The 19,692-nt window shown below is 44.2% G+C and overlaps 1 protein-coding gene across 5 annotated transcripts in view; it reads right to left on the reverse strand.

The window, feature by feature from the left end:
- AADAT (aminoadipate aminotransferase) overlaps window positions 1–19,692 on the reverse strand; it is a 122,620-nt gene that overhangs the window by 53,594 nt on the left and 49,334 nt on the right. For all 5 annotated transcript variants that reach the window (XM_083367956.1, XM_083367955.1, XM_083367952.1 and 2 more), the window contains exons 5-6: window positions 5,234–5,308; window positions 3,920–4,129 (exon numbers count right to left, since the gene is read on the reverse strand). In XM_083367956.1, the coding sequence (XP_083224082.1) occupies window positions 3,920–4,129; window positions 5,234–5,308 (285 nt within the window). The remainder of the gene's footprint in view (window positions 1–3,919; window positions 4,130–5,233; window positions 5,309–19,692) is intronic.

Below are 19,692 nucleotides of genomic sequence, written 5' to 3' on the forward strand. Positions count from 1 at the left end.
GGAACAAAGGGGGGGAAATGATCTGTCTGTTGGGGCTGTAGGAAGAAGGCAATCAACAAAGGAATGCAAGAAGTCCTATCTTCCCACGGAAGGACCTGACAACCAAATTGATGGGATCCTAACCAAATGGAGTTTTGAGGGGAGTGGGCTGAACCGAGAATGCTTATATAAGATTTGAAATGTGACTTGAGACCAGATCCTGTCTCATATCTCCACAACCAATTTATCCTTAGTAAAAAAATTTCCTTTTGGACAACTTGGCTCCAAGAGTCCTTATTTCCTAAAATGTGAATTGGGGTGGGTCCTGACATAATGGATCACACTGTTGTTATTGTTAGTTGCGAAGTCGTGTCCGACCCATCGCGACCCTATGGACAACGTTCCTCCAGGCCTTCCTGTCCTCTACCATCTTCTGGAGTCCATTTAAGCTCACGTCTACTGCTTCAGTGACTCCATCCAGCCACCTCATTCTCTGTCGTCCCCTTCTTCTATTGCCATCAATCTTTCCCAGCATTAGGCTCTTCTCCAGTGAGTCCTTCCTTCTCATTAGGTGGCCAAAGTATTTGAGTTTTAGCTTCAGGATCTGGCCTTCTAAAGAGCAGTCAGGGTTGATCTCCTCTAGGACTGACCAGTTTGATCATCTTGCAGGCCAAGGGACTCGCAGGAGTCTTCTCCAGCACCACAGTTCAAAGGCCTCAATTCTTTGGCGCTCAGCCTTTCTTATGGTCCAACTTTCACTGCCATACATTGCAACTGGGAAGACCATAGCCTTGACTATACGCACTTTTGTTGACAGGGTGATGTCTCTGCTTTTTAGTATGCTGTCTAGATTTGCCATTGCTTTCCTACCAAGGAGCAAGTGTCTTTTAATTTGTTGGCTACAGTCCCCATCTGCCGTGATCTTGGAGCCCAGGAAAATAAAATCTGTCATTTTATACCTCCATTTCTGTCATACCTCCATTTCTTCCCTATCTATTTGCCAGGAATTGAGAGGGCCAGATGCCATGATCTTGGTTTTCTTAATGTTTAGTTTCAACCCAAGTTTTGCACTCTCCTTCTTCACTCGCAACAAGAGGCTCTTTAGTTCCTCTTCACTTTCTGCTATTAGAGTGGTATCATCTGCATATCTTAGGTTGTTGATGTTTCTTCCGGCAATCTTAATTCCAACTTTTGATTCATCTAGCCCTGCCTTTCTCATGATGTGCTCTGCATATAAATTAAATAGGCAAGGCGACAGTATACAGCCTTGCCGGACTCCTTTCTCAATTTTGAACCAATCAGTGGTTCCGTGTCCAGTTCTCACTGTTGCTTCTTGGTCCGCATATAGGTTTCTCAAGAGACAAATAAGATGGTCTGGTACGCCCATCTCTTTAAGGACTTGCCACAGTTTGTTATGATCCACACAATCAAAGGCTTTAGCATAGTCAATGAAGCAGAAGTAGATGTTTTTCTGGAACGCTCTAGCTTTCTCCATGATCCAGCGTATGTTAGCAATTTGATCTCTAGTTCCTCCGCCTCTTCGAAATCCTGCCTGTACTTCTGGTAGTTCTCAATCCACATACTGCTGGAGTCTAGCTTGTAAGATTTTAAGCATAACTTTACTAGCATGTGAAATGAGTGCAATGGTGCGATAGTTTGAACATTCTTTGGCACTGCCTTTCTTTGGAATTGGAATGTAAACTGATCTTTTCCAACCCTGTGGCCACTGTTGAGTTTTCCAAATTTGCTGGCAAATTGAGTGTAGCACTTTTACTGCATCGTCTTTTAAGATTTTGAATAGCTCAGCTGGAATACTGTCACCTCCACTAGCTTTGTTGTTGCTCAGCTTTTCTAAGGCCCACTTCACTTCACATTCTAGGATGTCTGGCTCGAGGTCAGTGACCACCTCATTGTGATTATAAGAGACGTTAAGCTCATTCTTGTATAGTTCTTCTGTGTAATTTTGCCACCTCTTCTTAATCTCTTCTGCCTCTGTTAGGGCCCTGCCATTTTGGTCCTTTATCATGCCCATTTTTGCATGAAACGTTCCTTTCATCACTCCAATTTTCTTGAAAAGATCTCTGGTCCTCCCTATTCTATTGTTTTCTTCTATTTCTTTGCATTGTTCATTTAAGAAGGCATTCTTATCTCTTCTAGCTATTTTTTGGAATTCTGCATTTAATTGGGCATATCTTTCTTTTTCTCCCTTGCCTTTCGCTTCCCTCCTTTCCGCAGCTATTTGCAAAGCTTCCCCAGACAGCCATTTTGCTTTCTTGCATTTCTTTTTCTTTGGGATGATTTTGGTTGCTACCTGTTGTACAATGTTGCGAACCTCTGTCCATAGTTCTTCAGGCACTCTGTCTATCAGATCTAATTCCTTAAATTTATTTGTCACCTCTACTGTATATTGAACTGGGATATGATTTAATTCACACCTGACTGGCCTAGTGCTTTTCCCTACTTTCTTTAATTTAAGCCTAAACTTTGCAACAAGAAGCTCATGGTCTGAGCTACAGTCAGCTCCTGGTCTTGTTTTTAGTAGAGCTTCTCCATCTTTGGCTGCAGAGCATATAGTCAATCTGATTTCTGTGTTGACCGTCTGGTGATGTCCATGTGTAGAGCCATCTCTTGGGTTGTTGGAAAAGAGTGTTTGCTATGACCATCGTATTCTCTTGACAAAATTCTATTAGCCTGTGACCTGCTTCATTTTGTACTCCAAGGCCAAACTTGCCTGTTATTCCTGTTATCTTTTGGCTTCCTACTTTAGCATTCTAATCCCCCATGATGATAAGGACATCATTTTTTGGTGTTAGTTCTATAAGGTGCTGTAGAGCTTCATAGAACTGGTCAATTTCATCCTCTTCAGCACCGGTGGTTGGGGCATAGACTTGGACTACTGTGATATTGAATGGTTTGCCTTGGATTCGATCTGAGATCATTCTGTCATTTTGAGGATTGTATCCCAGTATTGCTTTTCCTACTCTTTTATTGACTATGAAGGCTACTCCATTTCTTCTGAGGGATTCTTGCCCGCAGTAGTATACCTGATGGTCATCTGAATTAGATTCACCCATTCCTGTCCATTTTAATTTGCTGATTCCTAAGATGTCGATGTTCAGTCTTGTCATCTCTTGTTTGACCACGTCCAGCTTTCCTTGATTCATGGATCTTACATTCCAGGTTCCTATGGAGAAAAAATCTTTACAGCATCGGACTTTCCTTTCACCACCAGACACATCCACAGCTGAGCGTCCTTTCGGCTTTGGCCCAGTAGCTTCATTCTTTCTGGCGCTACTAGTACTAGCCCTCTGCTCTTCCCCAGTAGCATACTGGATGCCTTCCGACCTGAGGGGCTCATCTTCCAGCGTCATATTGTTTTGCCTTTTGGTACTGTCCATAGGGTTTTCATGGCAAAGATACTGGAGTGGTTTGCCATTTCCTTCTCCAGTGGATCACGTTTTGTCAGAACTCTCTGCTATGACCTTTCCGTCTTGGGTGGCCCTGCACGGCATAGCTCATAGCTTCATTGAATTACGCAAGCCCCTTCGCCACGACAAGGCAGTAATCCATGAAGGGGGATCACACTGTAGGATATCATATTTCATATTTCAATTACATCTTTAATTAACAAATATTTAATCCCAGGTTTTAAAAAGTATAAACTGGACAAATAAGTAATCTTATTTATGGAATAATTTGTTCTCTCATTGAATACACAAATAAGCAAGGAAATATTATTTTGTATCTAACATATACTGATATCACAGATTGCCTTTTGAAATGTGTATCTTTTAGTTTGCATATTACTATTCTGATTTTCAGAGAACCTTTCCCATGTGGCTGATAATAAACAGTCATTTATTTTAGACTGAAGCCTAACTGCATCTTAGATTAAATGCTATATAATTATGTATAGAGACCATTTATTGGATGGTTATACCTGATAGATCTCTTTCTTGCGTTCTGTTGTCAATGAGGCTCCTGTTGGATTGCCACCATTAGGAATTGTGTATAGAAATTTTGGGGTATCATTGCTGAGCTTTTTTACATCTTCTGGATTCCACCTGGAAAGAACTTCTTTCAAAGCTTTTGGAATCATACCATGATGGTCACTGGGCACATTGATGATATTACAACCCAGCGGTCTAAGCTATTTTAACAAAAGGAGAGAAACAAGCATTTATTGTACATATGCATTCTATTCAGCTTTTGATAAAATTAATTTCTAAACTTGCTATAACGTACTATTCCTGCAAACTAAATCATCAGTTCTTATTTCCCAAGTTTCAACGGTCATCTTGTGAGAAAATACGTATTAAAATAATAATATCCTTAAAATATCTTAGAGTAATTGCTCAGCTTTGATGCATATTTTTCATACTGCAATTTGTTTTTCTTTTCTATTGGGTTTCTAAAGGGTGGTTCACAAGATATGTAACAAGACAATATAGTGTAGGATCTGGTTAGGCAAAGGTTGTATGAAATTAGTTTATTTTAGTCTTATCCAATCTGGCCTTCTCCAAATATATTGAGATTGCTGAGTAGGAATTCTGGGAACTGAAGTCTGTATTCTATGCAGAATATTATTTATATGGAGCAGGTCAGCTTTTTGATTTTGAAAATTTCAATATACGCATGCAATGATGTCTGCAGGGGCAGTTCAGAACAAGACGGAAGTTGTGGCACTGCATCTAGAGTCTCCCTGTTTTTACTTGTTTGCAATGGCAATGTGAGCTGGTCACATCATAATATCTACTACTATAATACGTTAAATGGGTTGTCTGTTTCCTACATCAAATTGTATATTATATGATATATTTAAGCATATATTGATGATGTAATTATGTAAATTATAAAATTATCAGCACTGTAGATAATTATTAGATAATTAGGATTGGATATAGATACACAAATTTGTTCCTTTAAAATGTATAGGAGAGCTCCTAGTCCAACTTTTCCCAGTCAGGTACTCTCCCAGTGTGCTCAGACTACAACTCCCAGAATTTTCAGTTAAAATATAGCTGATCAGAAGTAGTGGTAGAATTATGAGGGAAGGCTGTTACTATTTTCCACTTATCTTTGATCAGGTGAAACATTCCAGAAACGTGGATTAGTTTTTACTGGAAATATTTTTCTTTCTTTCCTAGTTTAACAAAAATGACAGCCTGGTATAAATGGGAGCAAGACCTAAATAGGTAGAAGCAAAAATAAATCTTTTTCCCATCACAATCTTCCAGATTTGTGGAATACTCACAGCAGCTAATGTCCCAGGATAAGTGGGGGCATCCAAAAGAATGTTATCTCCAGGATTAATAAGCATTTCAAACACCTAACAAAATATAAAAGGCAGTAATTTTTCCTGCTGCAGACAAATATGACCTTTGATAATAGCAGAGATAAAGATTTTTAAATCACAAAAAATAAAAAAAAATGTTTGGTGTAACGTAATACAAAACACAAGAATATGAAGCATAAAGACAAAATAAAACTTGTTAATTTTAGTAAATTGTTTAAAAACCAAAGCCAATTATGCATATAGCAAATTTTAAAGAATTTTAAAACATTGTTCCATCACAATTCATTTTTGGTTTTGGTTCTTTAAGAATCTAAGTATATCTGGCAAATGGCTTCATAGTTTATCTATACAACTGCTTACTTCATGTTTTTAAAAAAATTATGGGATTATATGTAATAAACTTTTACCTAAATGAAAAGAACAAGCAACGTAAATAGCCTCTGTGAGCTTCTGCACAAGCTCTACTGAAAAGGCACATCTCTCTAAGGGAAGATCTCAGTGAAATAAGTATGATGATGGTGAAGGTTTGTTCTCCAAGCTTGTGGGTTGGTTTTCAAAAGTTTCGTTACCAGGCTAGGTAACATCTTCAGCAGAATTTAGGGGATATCAGTGTTCTACTGTTTATAAGAGCTTTGTATGGTCAGTATATCTTGTAATGGCTACAATGGGATAGTAACCCACAATTGGACAGATCAGTTGATAAAGGAATTAAAGAAACACAAGGGAAACTGCCCCCAACGTTTTTTGAGCTGACCAATACTTTAGGTTTGATCAATGTTTGGAGGTGTAAAAATGGACTAAGAAAAGATTTTACTGTCAACTCTACAACGAACCTGGCTGCAGCCATCTTTTGTCATTCTAGGTTGTCACAAGAAAGGGAGGGGGGACGAAGTATTTCTGCTAGTCTAAATATGAGTAAATCCTGTGAGAACCCATGTCATTCCCACACCATAATGGCGAAAGAGGGACGTTCTGTTACAGAGTCTGCCAAATAGTTATATTAGAATGTGATTTACAGCTAAATAGGAGGGTGGGAATTATTACACTGAATTACTCTGAATCTTTGGGGGGGGATTTTAGATTTGGTTTCACATTTGAATGTGCCAACATTATGTATCCAATAAACATGTTCTTTGAGGAAATCTCGTGCCTTGGAGTTCTGATTTATTCAGTTCCATCAGTCGGAACCTTGACATTTGACAAATCCTTTTCTAGAATCAATTTGATTTGGATTACAAAAAATCTGCTTCATAAAGCAACTAAAGCCATTATTCTTTCAAAACCTTTTTCTGACCATAATCCAGTGTCTTTACATCTTAAATTTGGTCCTTTTAAATGGAGATTAAATGAATTTATTTTGCAGAGACCAGATTGTTAAAGAATGTATACAGAGACTATTTTGTACATCAAGACTATTTTAATAATAATTTAGGTAAGGGAACCAATTTAACAACATTTTGGGATGCTTGTAAGGCTGTGTTATGAAGACATTTTATACAATACAATAGAGCAATTAAGAGGAGGATAGATGAAAAAATCTAAAATGTGTTGCAAGAAATTAAATTAAAGGAGAGGAAACTCCAGAATTCACCAGAAGATTCTAACATACTTAATCAACTAAAAATATTGGAACAACAATTTTTTTGTTGACTTTTTCAATACTGAAAAGAAATTTAAATTTACAAAACACTTTCTTTGAACATGCAAATAAACCAGGGAGATGGTTGGCATACAAACTAAGAAAACAGATAGAAAAGAAGCTTCAAGAGGGGAATAAGACTTACATGGATAACAAAAACATTCAAAAACCTTTTTAGAATTATACTAATTATATAAAGAACTAGAAATCTCTTTAATACTTTGGAGGAATTTTACATCTATTTTCACTGAAAGACTTAAAAAAGTTTTACTGGAATATATACATAAAGGCCAGTGTGACTTCTTAGCTAAAAGACAACTAAATGATAATGTAAGAGTAATTTTGAATATAATTAAATATTTACAACAATGTAGCGACAAATAGGTTGCATTAATTTTTCTGGATGAGAAAAAGCTTTTCACAATTTGAACTCGGCCTTTATGTTTAAAGTAGTGGAAAAGATGGATTTTGGACTGGGCTTTATACAGGGTCTGAAGTCCACCTATGCACACCAGAAAGCTCAAATCATGGTGAATGGAGACAAGTTGAAATCCAGAAAGGAATAAGATATGGGTGTCCTTTATCCCCTTTATTATTTATTCTAATGTTGGAACTGTTAGAGATATTATACAGAATAACAGAGCAAAGGGACTACAAATCAAAGTACATAATTACAAATTATGTGCGTTTACTGATGATTTGATTTTGACTGTGCAAGACCTGTTAGAGAGCACTGAACATTGTGCTGGACCAGTATATAGTCCTCTGGTCCATTATATAGATAGCTTAGGAATTAAGAACTGTGTTAGAGCATTTAGTATTTAAAGGGTTAATGCTTATCCTTAAGAGAACTGTAAGAACATTTAGCATTTAAAGGGTTAAACGCTGTTTCCTTAAGAGATGGCTTCTGGGAAATGTAGTCTAGTTGTTAGTCAGTCCTATATCTTATCTAGTTAGAGGGATGAGCTTCAAAGTTTATTGCAGGACATCCTGGTTACGTGCCAGGGTTTTATCTCTCTGCATGAATCCTAGCCATGATGCTAGACTAGGAGCTCCGTACCAGCATGTAACATTTACATAGGACGGGGAAATCCATTATTCTTTTACCTATGTGATGGGTCCAGATTACAACCTACATTACAGAAGAACCTCTGCTGTAACTGTGAGTTATTGACTTGAGGATACATGTGAATAAAAGTAATCTTGCATGATCTGTCCATTGAGTTCATCCTGCCTGTTTCACGTAGAACAACTCTCTCTGCATGGGACAGGACAAACATATTATGAGGAGGATTAAAATGTTTGAAAAAAATGTCAGGTTTAAGAATAAATAAATCAAAGACTAAGAACATAAAGGTGGAAGATCAGAAGAAATTGGAATTTAAAACTGGTTTTAAAGTTGTGAGAAGGATATAGTACTTGGGGATGACTCTCACTGAGGAAAGTTCTAAGCTTTACAAAAATAATTACAGTAAAATATGGAAGGAGATAAAATTGGATTTAAATAGGTGGCAATAATTAGACTTATCATCAATAAGATAAGATAATCTTTACTGTCATTTTTTACTGTGCGTACAATGGCACACCTCAAAAATTAAATTTAGTTGCCCGCTCTCAAAGTGAAACACATACATGACAAACACCTAAAACATACTATATACAACATATGTATAGACCCACACCCCTACATACACATAATAAAATATTAAATACTGTCCATCTTGAATATATCACAGAAGGAGGAAACCTGAGAGTTCACAAGGTTAATGCTGTATGGAATGAAACTATGTTTGAATCTGGATGTTCTGCTATGGATACCATGAAGCCTCCTCCCAGAAGGTAACAAGGAAAACAGGTTGTGAAGAAGATGAGTAGTATCCCAGATAATCTTACGGACCCTGTTCAGACAACGCTTCTGTGCTATATCCTGGATGGGAGGGAACTGCCAATGATCTTTTCAGCCATTCTCACCACTCCCTGCACTGCCTTCCTCTCTGAAGCAGTGATGGTTCCAAACCAGACTGTGATGCTGTATAACAGGATGCTCTCAATCGTCCCCCTGTAGAAAGTGGTCAGAACAGGGGAAGGAAATTGAGTTTTTCTCATGCGACGCAGAAAGTGCAGGCGCTGCTGTGCCCGCTTCACCAGTTTCTCACTGTTGAGTGACCAAGCCAGCCTACTTGTTAGCTGCACACCCAGGAATTTGATGCTAGTAACCATCTTTACAGGTGAATCATTAATGCACAGAGAAGTATGGCTGTGCCTGCCTTTTCTGAAATCAACAATGATCTCTTTGGTTTTTCCGGTATTCAAAACCAGGCTGTTTTTTCTTACATCAGTTTGCCAACCCCTTGTTGTGATTCAGGGTCAGCCTGTGGGTTCGGCAATTGGGTCGGACGACTCAGAGGAGGAGGAGGGGTTTTTTGGACAGCCTGCAGAGGACAGTCCTGAGGTTCCGCAGAGCCCTCAGCCAGGCCCCTCTCATCTGGTTACTACGCAGACCCAGCTGTTTGAGCCTGACAGCATGGATGAAGACAACCCACAGCTGGCCCTGTTCAAGGACGCCCAACGCAGGAGGCAGTCAATCAGGAGTAAACAGAGGAAGGCAATAGGGCACCTCAGAAGGAGGCAGAGAGAAGCCACGCCTTGAACTGTTTAAAAGGGGAATGTGTGGGAGGGCTGGTTTGCTGAAGGCAACCGTTTGAATAGCTCGTTTCATGGTTCGTGTTTTTGTTTTGCTCTGTTTGCTCTGTTTTGTGTCAATAAATTTGGCAGGCTTAGTTCCAGCCTCTTGCCTTTTTGTAAAGGGGTTGTCCCTGCCTTTTCTGCAGGGCCGGTAGTAGGCTGGAACAGAACACCCCTCAACCTCCTTGCAGTAAGCTTCCACATTGCCATCATAAGGCCTACTACTGTTGTATCATCTGCAAAGTTCACAATATGGTTGGTGGCAAGCCTAGCACAACAGTCATGACTCAACAGGGTGAACAGCACCGGACTTAGGATGCAGCCCTGAGGAGAACCTGTGCTCAAGAAAATGGTATTAGAGGTATTTATTCCAGTCACACATATTGGGCCTGTTGGTAAGAAAATCAAGAATCCAGTTGCACAAAGAGGTGTTTAAGCCTAAAAGGCCCAGTTTGTCTACTAGATGTTGGGGAATGATTGTGTTAAATGCCGAACTGAAGTCGAGAAACAACAAATGCACACGAATATTTCTTTCCTCTAAGTCAGGGCTTTTCAATCTTTTCACCCATTGTATCACTTTTAGGATATGGCATCATCCAAGTACCACCAGTCGCCTAGCAAGGTGTCAAAAACTTGATGACCCAAAAAAAAGGGAAAAAGTGATGAAGTACAGGTAGTCCTCGACTTACAACAGTTCACTTAGTGACTGTTCAAAGTTACAATGGAACTGAAAAAAGTGCCCCCCAAGCCACAGCCGAGCAAGACACCTGCCTGCCCGCCCAGTAGCGCTCTTCCTCCTGTCCAAGGATTTCATTGTTGCGAGCATTTCTGTTGATAATTGGCAGTGGGGGTGGGGTGGGGGGTGTTTGGTTGTTATTCCCCCCGTCTGCTGGGTGGTTGCAGCAAGTTTTGGTCACTTCACATGACCCTGGGATACCGTCATAAATATGAATCAGTTGCCAAGCATCTGAATGTAAATCATAAGACCCTGGAGATGCTGCAACATTCCAGCTGATTGGCGCTTCTTCTGGGCTAAGCAGAAGCACCAGGATCAGCGCCAAGCTCCAGCTGGAGCCTGGCGCTGATCATGGCGCTTCTGCTGAGCCCTGACAGCCCTGCGACTATAGCCATTTCTCACTCAGGCTTGTGCGGTGCTGCCACTGGTTCAGCTCATTCAGCCCCACTATCACTTTTCTAGGATGGTTGCATACCACCTGCCAGGTGCCAATGAACCACAGGTGGTACCCGTACCACTGGTTGAAAAGCACTGCTCTAAGTGCTTCAAGCTCAGATGGAGAACAGAAGAGATAGCATCCTCTGTAGAGCAACTTGGTTGGTAGGCAAACTGAAGTGGGTCAAATGCTGGCGGGAGGCTAGATACAATAAAGTCCTTTATCAGCTTCTGAAAGCATTTCATAATGGTGGATGTCAGTGCAACCAGACGGTAATCATTGAGGCCTGTAATTGTGGACTTTTTTGTACTGGCAAGATGATGGCTGTCTTAAAACACGATGGGACCACTGCCTGCTGCAATGAGAGATTGAAAATATATGTGAGAACACAAGCCAGTTCATCTGCAAAATCTCTAAGGACATGTACAGGGATGTTTATCTGGGCCTGCTGCTTTCTGAATGTTAACTTTCTTCAGTGTTTTCTGGACAGAGGTGACATCAAAGCTTAGCACTTGCTCATCAGGATGGGGCACAGCTTTCCTAGCAGGAGTGCTATTTGATGCCTCAAATTTACCAAGAAATGCATTCAGTTTGTTTAGGAAGTCTGTGTCGTCCTTGCATCTCGGTGGATTCACCTTGTAATCTGTAATGGTCTGGATTCCTTTCCATATTTGCCTGGTGTTTGTAGGGTCTTGAAAAAAGTTGTGAATTTTCTGGCAATGGGCTTGTTTTGCATCTTTTGTGGCACTTTTCAGATTTGCTCTGGCTGTTCTAAGTGCCAGCATGTCGCCAGATTTAAAAGCCACATTCCGTGCTTTCAGCATCTTGTGGATCTCATAAGTCAGCCACGGTTTATCATTCGCCCTCACAACAATGCTTTTCAGGACACAGACATCATCTAACCACTTTTGGATATATGCAGATACCGTGGTAGCATACTCAACATTTGTATGCTGGTTATCAGTAGTTGCTTCCTTAAACATGCCCCAATCTGTACACTCAAAGCAGTCTTGTAATGCTTCTATAGCTCCCTCTGTCCAAACCCTCACCTGCTTTACTGTAGGTTTCACTCTGAGTAATAAAGGTTTATATGCTGGAATAAGCAGCACTGAGAGATGGTCAGAGGAGTCCAGGTGAGGGCGGGGGATAGCTTTGAAAGCAATCTTGATGTTTGAATAAGCAAGATCCAGTGTATTGTCCCCTCTGGTTGCAAAGTCCACATATTGATGGAAATGTGGCATGGTAGCTTTCAAATCCACTTGGTTAAAGTCTCCCACTGCAATAAATGCACCCTCTGGGTGAGTAGTTTGTTTGTATGACAGATAGCCTTCAGGGCCTCTTCTCTGTTTGCATCAGGGGGATATACACAGCTGTGATAATGGTAACAGAGAATTCTCTAGGCAGATAGAAGGGTCTTCATTTGATGGTCAGAAGCTCCACATCTGGGGAACACAGACTTGAAACCACCTTGGCATTATTACACCATCTGTCATTTATATAAAAACAGACACCCCCTCCCTTAGTGGATTTGCCAGTAAGAGTAAAACTCCTGTCCAGCCGAAATGTTGAAAATCCCATCAAGCTAACAGCACTATCTGGGACAGAGGGTTTTAACCAAGTTTCTGTTGCAATGATGACAGAGGAATTTCTCACCTCCCGGTTTGTTGTTAAATCTAGCCTCAAGTAATCCATTTTTGGTTCTAAGGAGTGAGCATTTGCAAACAAAATAGATGGAAGAGACACTCTGTAAAGGCTAGCTTTTAGCCTAGATCAGGGCTTTTCAACCTTTTCATCCATTGTACCACTTTTAGGACAAGGCAATTTCCGAGTACCACCAGTCGCCCAGCAAGGTGTCAAAAACTTGACCCCCCCCCCAAAAAGGAAAAAAAAAACATGATAAAGTACAGGTAGTTTTCAACTTACAATTCACTTAGTGACTGTTCAAAGTTACGATGGCACTGAAAAAAGTGACTTATGACCATTTTTCACACTTATGACTGTTGCAGCATCCCCAGGGTCATGTGATTTACATTCGGATGCTTGGCAATCAATTCATATTTATGATGGTCACATTGTTCCAGGGTCATGTGATTGCCTTTTGCAACCTTTTGACAAGCAAAGTTAGTGGGGAAACCAGATTCACTTAACAATCATGTTACTAATTTAATTTCTCTCTCCCTCTCCCTCTCTCTCCCCCTCCCTCTTTCTTTCTCTTTCCTCTCTCTCCCTTTCTCCCTATTTTTCTTTCCCTCTATTTCTCCCTTTCTCTCCATTTCCCTCCCTTTCTCTTTGTCTCTCTCCCTCTATTTCTCCCTTTATTTCCCTCCCTTTCTTTGTCCTTCTCTCTCCCTTTATTTCTCTCTCCCTTTCTTTCTCCTTCTCTCCCTTTTTCTTTCTCTCCCTATTTCTCTCCCTCCCTCTCCCATTGTCCCTTCCTTTCCTTTCTTCCCTCCCTTTGTCCTTTCATCCTTCCCTCCCTCCCATTGTCATTTCTTTCCTTCCTTCCTAATCCATTTTTACCAAGAATCCTGACGCCCAATTAAATTTTTATGAACCACCGTAGGAAAGTTGGGGAAGATCTATCAATGATACTTGGAGGTTGCTAGCTCATTTAATAAGCTTTATTCCAGCAACAGAAACACCTCATCTTCGCTCAGAGTCAATCCATGCACGCCAATATGCTGCTGTGGACCGCGGGGCAGGAAGGCGCCCTTCACACGGGAGGGATGGGAGATGCACCAAAGTGCCCTTCTCCCTGCTCACCTTCTGCAGACACGGCCGGAGTTCCGGGTGGGGGGAGATCCGGCACTCAGGGAAGCGCATGCTAGCAACTCACAACCAGCTGCTCTTGGGGGACGGAGGCACAAAGCGGCCAGACAGGGTATTCTGTTCCAGCCTATGACCGGCCCTGTTGGAATGTCAGGGACAACCCCTTTTTATAAACAATAGGCTGGAACTAATCCAACCAAATTTATTTGCAAAAGCTAAATGAAAAAGTTCAAACAAAAGTTAAACAAATACAGACCAAGACTTTATCAGAAGCTCTTCAAACGGTTGCCTTCAGCAACCAGCACCTCCCACATATTCCCCTTTTAAACAGCAGTCTCAAGACGTGGCTTCTCATTGCCTTCTCCCGAGTTACCTCATTGCTTTCCTTTGCTCAGTTCTGCTAGATTGCTTCCTGCTCCTAGCGTCCCTGAACAGAGCCAGCTGTGGATCGTCTTCTTCCAATCTTTCAGGCTCACACAGCTGGGTCTGAGGAGGAACAAGACGGGAAAGGCCTGGCTGAGAGTTCTGCAGTGCATCAGAACCTTCCTCTGACACCAAAGGCTCTCCAAACCCCTCCTCCTCCTCCTCTTCAGAATTGTCCAACTCAGCTACCGAATGCACAGGCTGATGCTGAATCACAACACTATCCCGCACTGCAGGGCCTTTCCCCCAGGTCTGCTGATCTGGATGCGGTCGGGATGGGAATTGTTCATGAAAGGCAGACACCAAAGCAGGAGCATGAATGGTGGTCGCGTCTTCCCAGGTGATCTCCTCTGGTCCGTAGCCTTTCCATTCAATCAAGTACTGGAAACGACATTTCAGCCAATGGGAGTCCCTGATGCTGGTGACCCCGTACTTGGGGGCGCTGTCTTTGTCACAATGTTCTGGTGGGGGAGGTTCTGCTTGACGGAGTGGACACGCTGGTTGCTCGGGGACCAACAGAGACCGATGAAAGACTGGATGTACACGCAGGGAACGTGGCAGAGTTAAGCAATAGGCAACCGGATTGATGACAGCCTCGATTGGGAAAGGTACTAAATATCGGTGGTTTAACTTTCTAGCTGGCCGTGTTGACGGTAGGTTGCTGGTGGACAGCCAGGCCCGATCTCCCACCGATAGTGGAGGCGTATCTCGCCTCGACCGATCAGCAAACCTTTTGTAATTGACCTTGGCCTTCTCGAACTGTCACCGCACCAATCGATGGATCACCTGTAACTCTGCCATGTAGTCATTTGCTGCTGGCTCTGGTGAGTCTAACGGGGAAAGGGGGAAAACCAGGGGTGATATCCCACATTAACCAAGAATGATGTCATCTGTGTGCTGCGAGTTGTTGAATGCAAACTCAGCTATGCCCAGATAATCCACCCAATTGTTTTGTTGCTGATTGACATAGCAGTGCAGATATTGTTCAAGAATACTGATGACCTTCTCAGTTCCCCCGTCAGTTTGAGGATGATGCGCGGACAAGAGGCAAATCTTGACATCCAACGCATGCATCAACTCCTGCCAGAAACGGGCTGTAAACTAGGACCCTCTATCAGATATGACTCTATCAGGGAGACCGTGCAGCTGAAACACCTGTTGAATGAACATACGACTAGTGGCGCGGGCTGACGGTAAACCATGACATGGGATGAAATGTGCCATTTGGTCTGCATGTCCATCATCACAAACACTGTTGTAAAACCAGAAGATGGAGGTAAATCCATCAGAAAGTCCATGGACACAGCCCCCCAGGGTCTTTTGGGTGTCGGCAAGGGCTGCAGTAATCCAGGCGGGGCCTGTCACTGACTTGGCCTGCCTACACAGGATACAGGAAGTGACGTAGGCCTGGATGTCATGTCAGACTCAGGGCCACCAGAAGGTACAGGAGACCAAGTTCAGGGTCTTGAACAGGCCAAAATGCCCCGCCGCCGGGTTATTGTGACACTGGCTGAGGATGAGTCCCCTGAGTGGCCCTCCCAGAACACAGAGCCGGTCACAATAATATAAGAGTCCATCCATGACCATCGAAGGAAAATCTGGCCCCACCTCCTCCTTCTGCTGAGACACCCACACATCCTGCTGCTGTGCCTCCTGGATCCGAGCCCATATATCTATCAGCTCCCACACCACAGCAAAAGACTCGATGAGGAGCACTGTCCTGGACAGAAGCTTTTCTTCCGCTCGGGAATATTCCAGCTTCCTGGACAGAGCATCCGCTCTTTGATTGCGACCGCTGGGTATGTACTCAACTCAGAAATTGAACCTCGCAAAGAAAAGAGACCACCGAATCTGGTGTTGGTTCAATTTCCGAGTGGTCTGCAGGCTTTCCAAATTCTTATGGTCCGTCCACTCGATTTGATGCCCTGCTCCCCCCAGATGATGCCTCCAGGCCTTGAACGCCACTTTGATGGCAAGCAGCTCCTTCTCCCAGATGATAGAGTTGCGCTCCGAAGGATTGTTTCCGCGAATGGTACGTGCAAGGGAAGAGGGTACCGCTGGGTGTCGTTGCCTGGAGTAACACCGCCCCAATGGCAATGTCGGAGGCGTCTGCCTCCACGACAAACGGCTGTTGCGGGTCAGGATGCTTCAAGATGGGCTCCTTCATGAAGGCTTCCTTCAAAGCTGGAAAGCCCATTGTTCTGGAGCGTCCCACTGAAACCGAGTCTTCTTCTGCAGGAACCGAGTGAGGGGGGCTGTAAGGGTAGCAAACCCAGGGATGAAAGCTCGATAATAGTTGGCGAACCCAAGAAGTTGCTGAAGTTCCTTCACACGACATGGGGGTTGCCAACTCTGCAAAGACTCGACCTTACTCGGCTCCATGGCGATGCCCTCAGGAGAAATGCAGTGGCCCAAAAAATCGATGGTCACCCGGTAGAACTGGCACTTCTCCAATTTAGCATACAGCCAATGTTCTCGGAGTCCCTGCAGGACCTGATGGAGATGTTGATGGTGCACCTCTCATGGCGGGGAGTAGATCAGGATGTCGTCCAAGTAGATGACGACAAACTGATCTAACAAATCCCGGAAAATATTGTTCATGAAATGCTGAAAAACTGCGGGGGCATTGGTCAGGCCAAACGGCATCATCGTGTATTCAAAATGTCCGTATTGAGTACCAAATGCCATCTTCCACTCATCACCCGACTGAACTCTGACAAGGTTGTAAGCTCCACGCAGGTACAGTTTCATGAAGATCTTAGCCTCCTGGAGTCGGTCCAAGAGTTCGGGGATGAAGGGCAGCGGGTAACAATTGCACACCGTGATGGCATTTAATTTTCTATAATCGCAGCAAAGCCGCAAGTCGCCAGACTTCTTTTTGATAAAGAGCACTGGTGCAGACACTGGTGAGGACGAGGGCCGGATGAAACCTCGAGCCAAATTCTTATCCAAAAAGTCCCGTAATGCAGCCAACATGGGGTCCGACATGGAGTACAAATGCCCCACTGGGAGAGGCACGTCAAGGACTAAATCAATGGGGCAGTCATAGGGCTTGTGTGCGGGTAATTGATCCACCTCCGTCTCATTGAACACATCAGCAAATTCAGACAGTTCAGAAGGCAAGGAAACCCCTGGGGAACCCTTCACCTGACCGGCACAGATATGGCGGGTGTGGTCCATGCACTGCAAGCTTGGGAAGGTGACTAATAGATCTGTGGGTCATGCACCCGGAGCCACACCAGTCCCAAGACCACGGGGAAATGCAGATCTGAGGTGATATAGAACTGGATGGCCTCCTCATGGGAACTGATGGCCATACATAATGGTTCCGTGGCAGCCTTAATTGGCCCAGACAGGAGCATTTGACCATCGATAGTCTCCACTAACATGGGTGGTTCCACCGGGCACTGGGGAACAGCCCATTTGGCCACAAATGCCGAGTCCATAAAATTTGTGGTGGCCCCAGAGTCAATTAAGGCATGGACTGGAAAACCCTTCGGCTTGCTGGGGAGGATCAGACTTGCCTCCAATATCAGATGCCGTGGAGGTCCACAGGCAGCATTGGAAAGACGTCGCTCGGTGTTGTGGGACGCCCGACCTAACACACCTTATAGATCGGGCTCGGGGCATTTCCCGACAGAGGAGTAGGGTGCTTTCTTGGGGCAGACTCGATCACTGACGCCCATCGTCGCTTCTTTGGGCAGAAGGCAGCCAAATGCGCAGGGTCCCCACAGTAAAAACACAACCCCCCCGATCGTCATCTGTTCAGTTCTGCCACCAATAGACGAGGCCTGGCAGCACCTAGCTCCATTGGCTCCTCCCATTGAACTGGAGTCTCACACACAACAGGGGCTGCAGGGATCTCTGGGGTGGCTCGGCAACTCCTTCGCTGCTGCAACTGAGCGTCGATCCACAGAGATGGATCAGGCCATTGAGGTCTGAGGGAATATCAACACGGGCCAGCTCATCCAACATCTCCTCCAACAATCCATCCTGGAAAGCGTCCACAAGCGCAGCCTCATTCCAGGCGGAATCCTGGCTAAGCAGCCGAAAATCGCTGATATAGCCCTGTAGGGGTCATTGACCTTGCCTCAGAGCTTTCAGGCATTGGGTAGCAGTCTGCGTCTTTATGGGGTCCTCATACATCAGACACATATGATTACAAAACCCCACAAAGTTGTCCAACAATGGACTAGTTTGAGCCAGCAGACATGTGCCCCAACGAGCTGCATCACCAGAGAGAAGGCTTAACACAAACCTCACCTTATCCCAGTCAGTGGGGAAATCAGCTGCTCTCACACTGATAAATAGCTGGCATTGTCCCAGGAAAGCAGGAAACATCTCTGGATTGCCATTAAATTTATCTGGCATCGCAATTTGGCATTTTCTCCTGGGTGGTGGTGATGCAGCATGGACCTGTGCTTGTAATTGAGCCACGTGAGCTGCCAACAAAGCAAGTTGCTGGGTGAGCTGGGTATTCTCAGTACGTAGCTGCTCCATAATAATAAGGGGTGGGAGGCTGAGGGCAAACTGTTCTGTTCCAGCCTACAACCGGCCCTGTTGGAATGTCAGGGACAACCCCTTTTTATAAACAATAGGCTGGAACTAATCCAACCAAATTTATTTGCAAAAGCTAAACGAAAAAGTTCAAACAAAAGTTAAACAAATATAGACCAAGACTTTTATCAGAAGCTCTTCAAACGGTTGCCTTCAGCAACCAGCACCTCCCACACATTCCCCTCTTAAATAGCAGTCTCAAGGCGTGGCCTCTCATTGCCTTCTCCCAAGTTGCTTCATTGCTTTCCTTTGCTCAGTTCTGTTAGATTGCCTCCTGCTCCTAGCGTCCCTGAACAGAGCCAGCTGTGGATCGTCTTCTTCCAATCTTTCAGGCTCACACAGCTGGGTCTGAGGAGGAACAAGACGGGAAGGGCCTGGCTGAGAGTTCTGCGGTGCATCAGAACCTTCCTCTGACACCAAAGGCTCTCCAAAAATAAATAAAAATAAAATAAAATTGTAGGGGTTAGGGCACGGGTCGGCAACCCGTGGCTGCGAGCCGCATGCGGCTCTTTGAGCCGTCTCCTGCGGCACCCATCTGCCCGGTGCGCACGCACCTCTTCGAACGGGCAGTGGTGCGCGCGCACCTCTCCAAATGGAGAGTGGCACCGCCCGTTTGGAGAAGTGCGCGCGCACCTCTCCGAATGGGCGGAGGTGCGCGCGCACCTCCACACGAACGGGCAGCGGCGCCGCTCTTTGGGAAAGCTGCCGCGGCACGTTTGCAGGCTGCCGAAAGCGGCAGTTTTGCAAATGGGCCGCGGCAGCTTTCCCAACAAGCGGTGCCGCTGCCCATTCTGAGAGGTGGGCGCGCACCTCTCCGAACGAGCGGAGGTGCGCGCACACCTCCCCAAAACTTTGGAGAGGTGCGCGCGCACCTCTGCGCGAACGGGCAGTGGCGCTGCTCTTTGGGAAAGCTGTTGCGGCACGTTTGCAGGCTGCCGAAGGTGGTAGCTCTGCAAACGGGCTGTTGCCATCGTGCAACCGGGAACCGGTTCCATCACACATTAAAAAAATGGCAACCGCGCGCGTCCGTGCATGTGCAAGGATGCACGCACGCGGCTCCCACTTTTTTTATGTGTGATGGAACCGGTTCCCAGTGGCTCTTTTCCTTTTTCAGGTTGCCGACCCCTGGGTTAGGGAGTGAAAAGAATGATCTGGACTGAACCAGTTTTCGG

Source organism: Vipera ursinii (genome assembly GCF_947247035.1).
Source record: "Vipera ursinii genome assembly, chromosome: 7".
NCBI lineage: Eukaryota > Metazoa > Chordata > Lepidosauria > Squamata > Viperidae > Vipera > Vipera ursinii.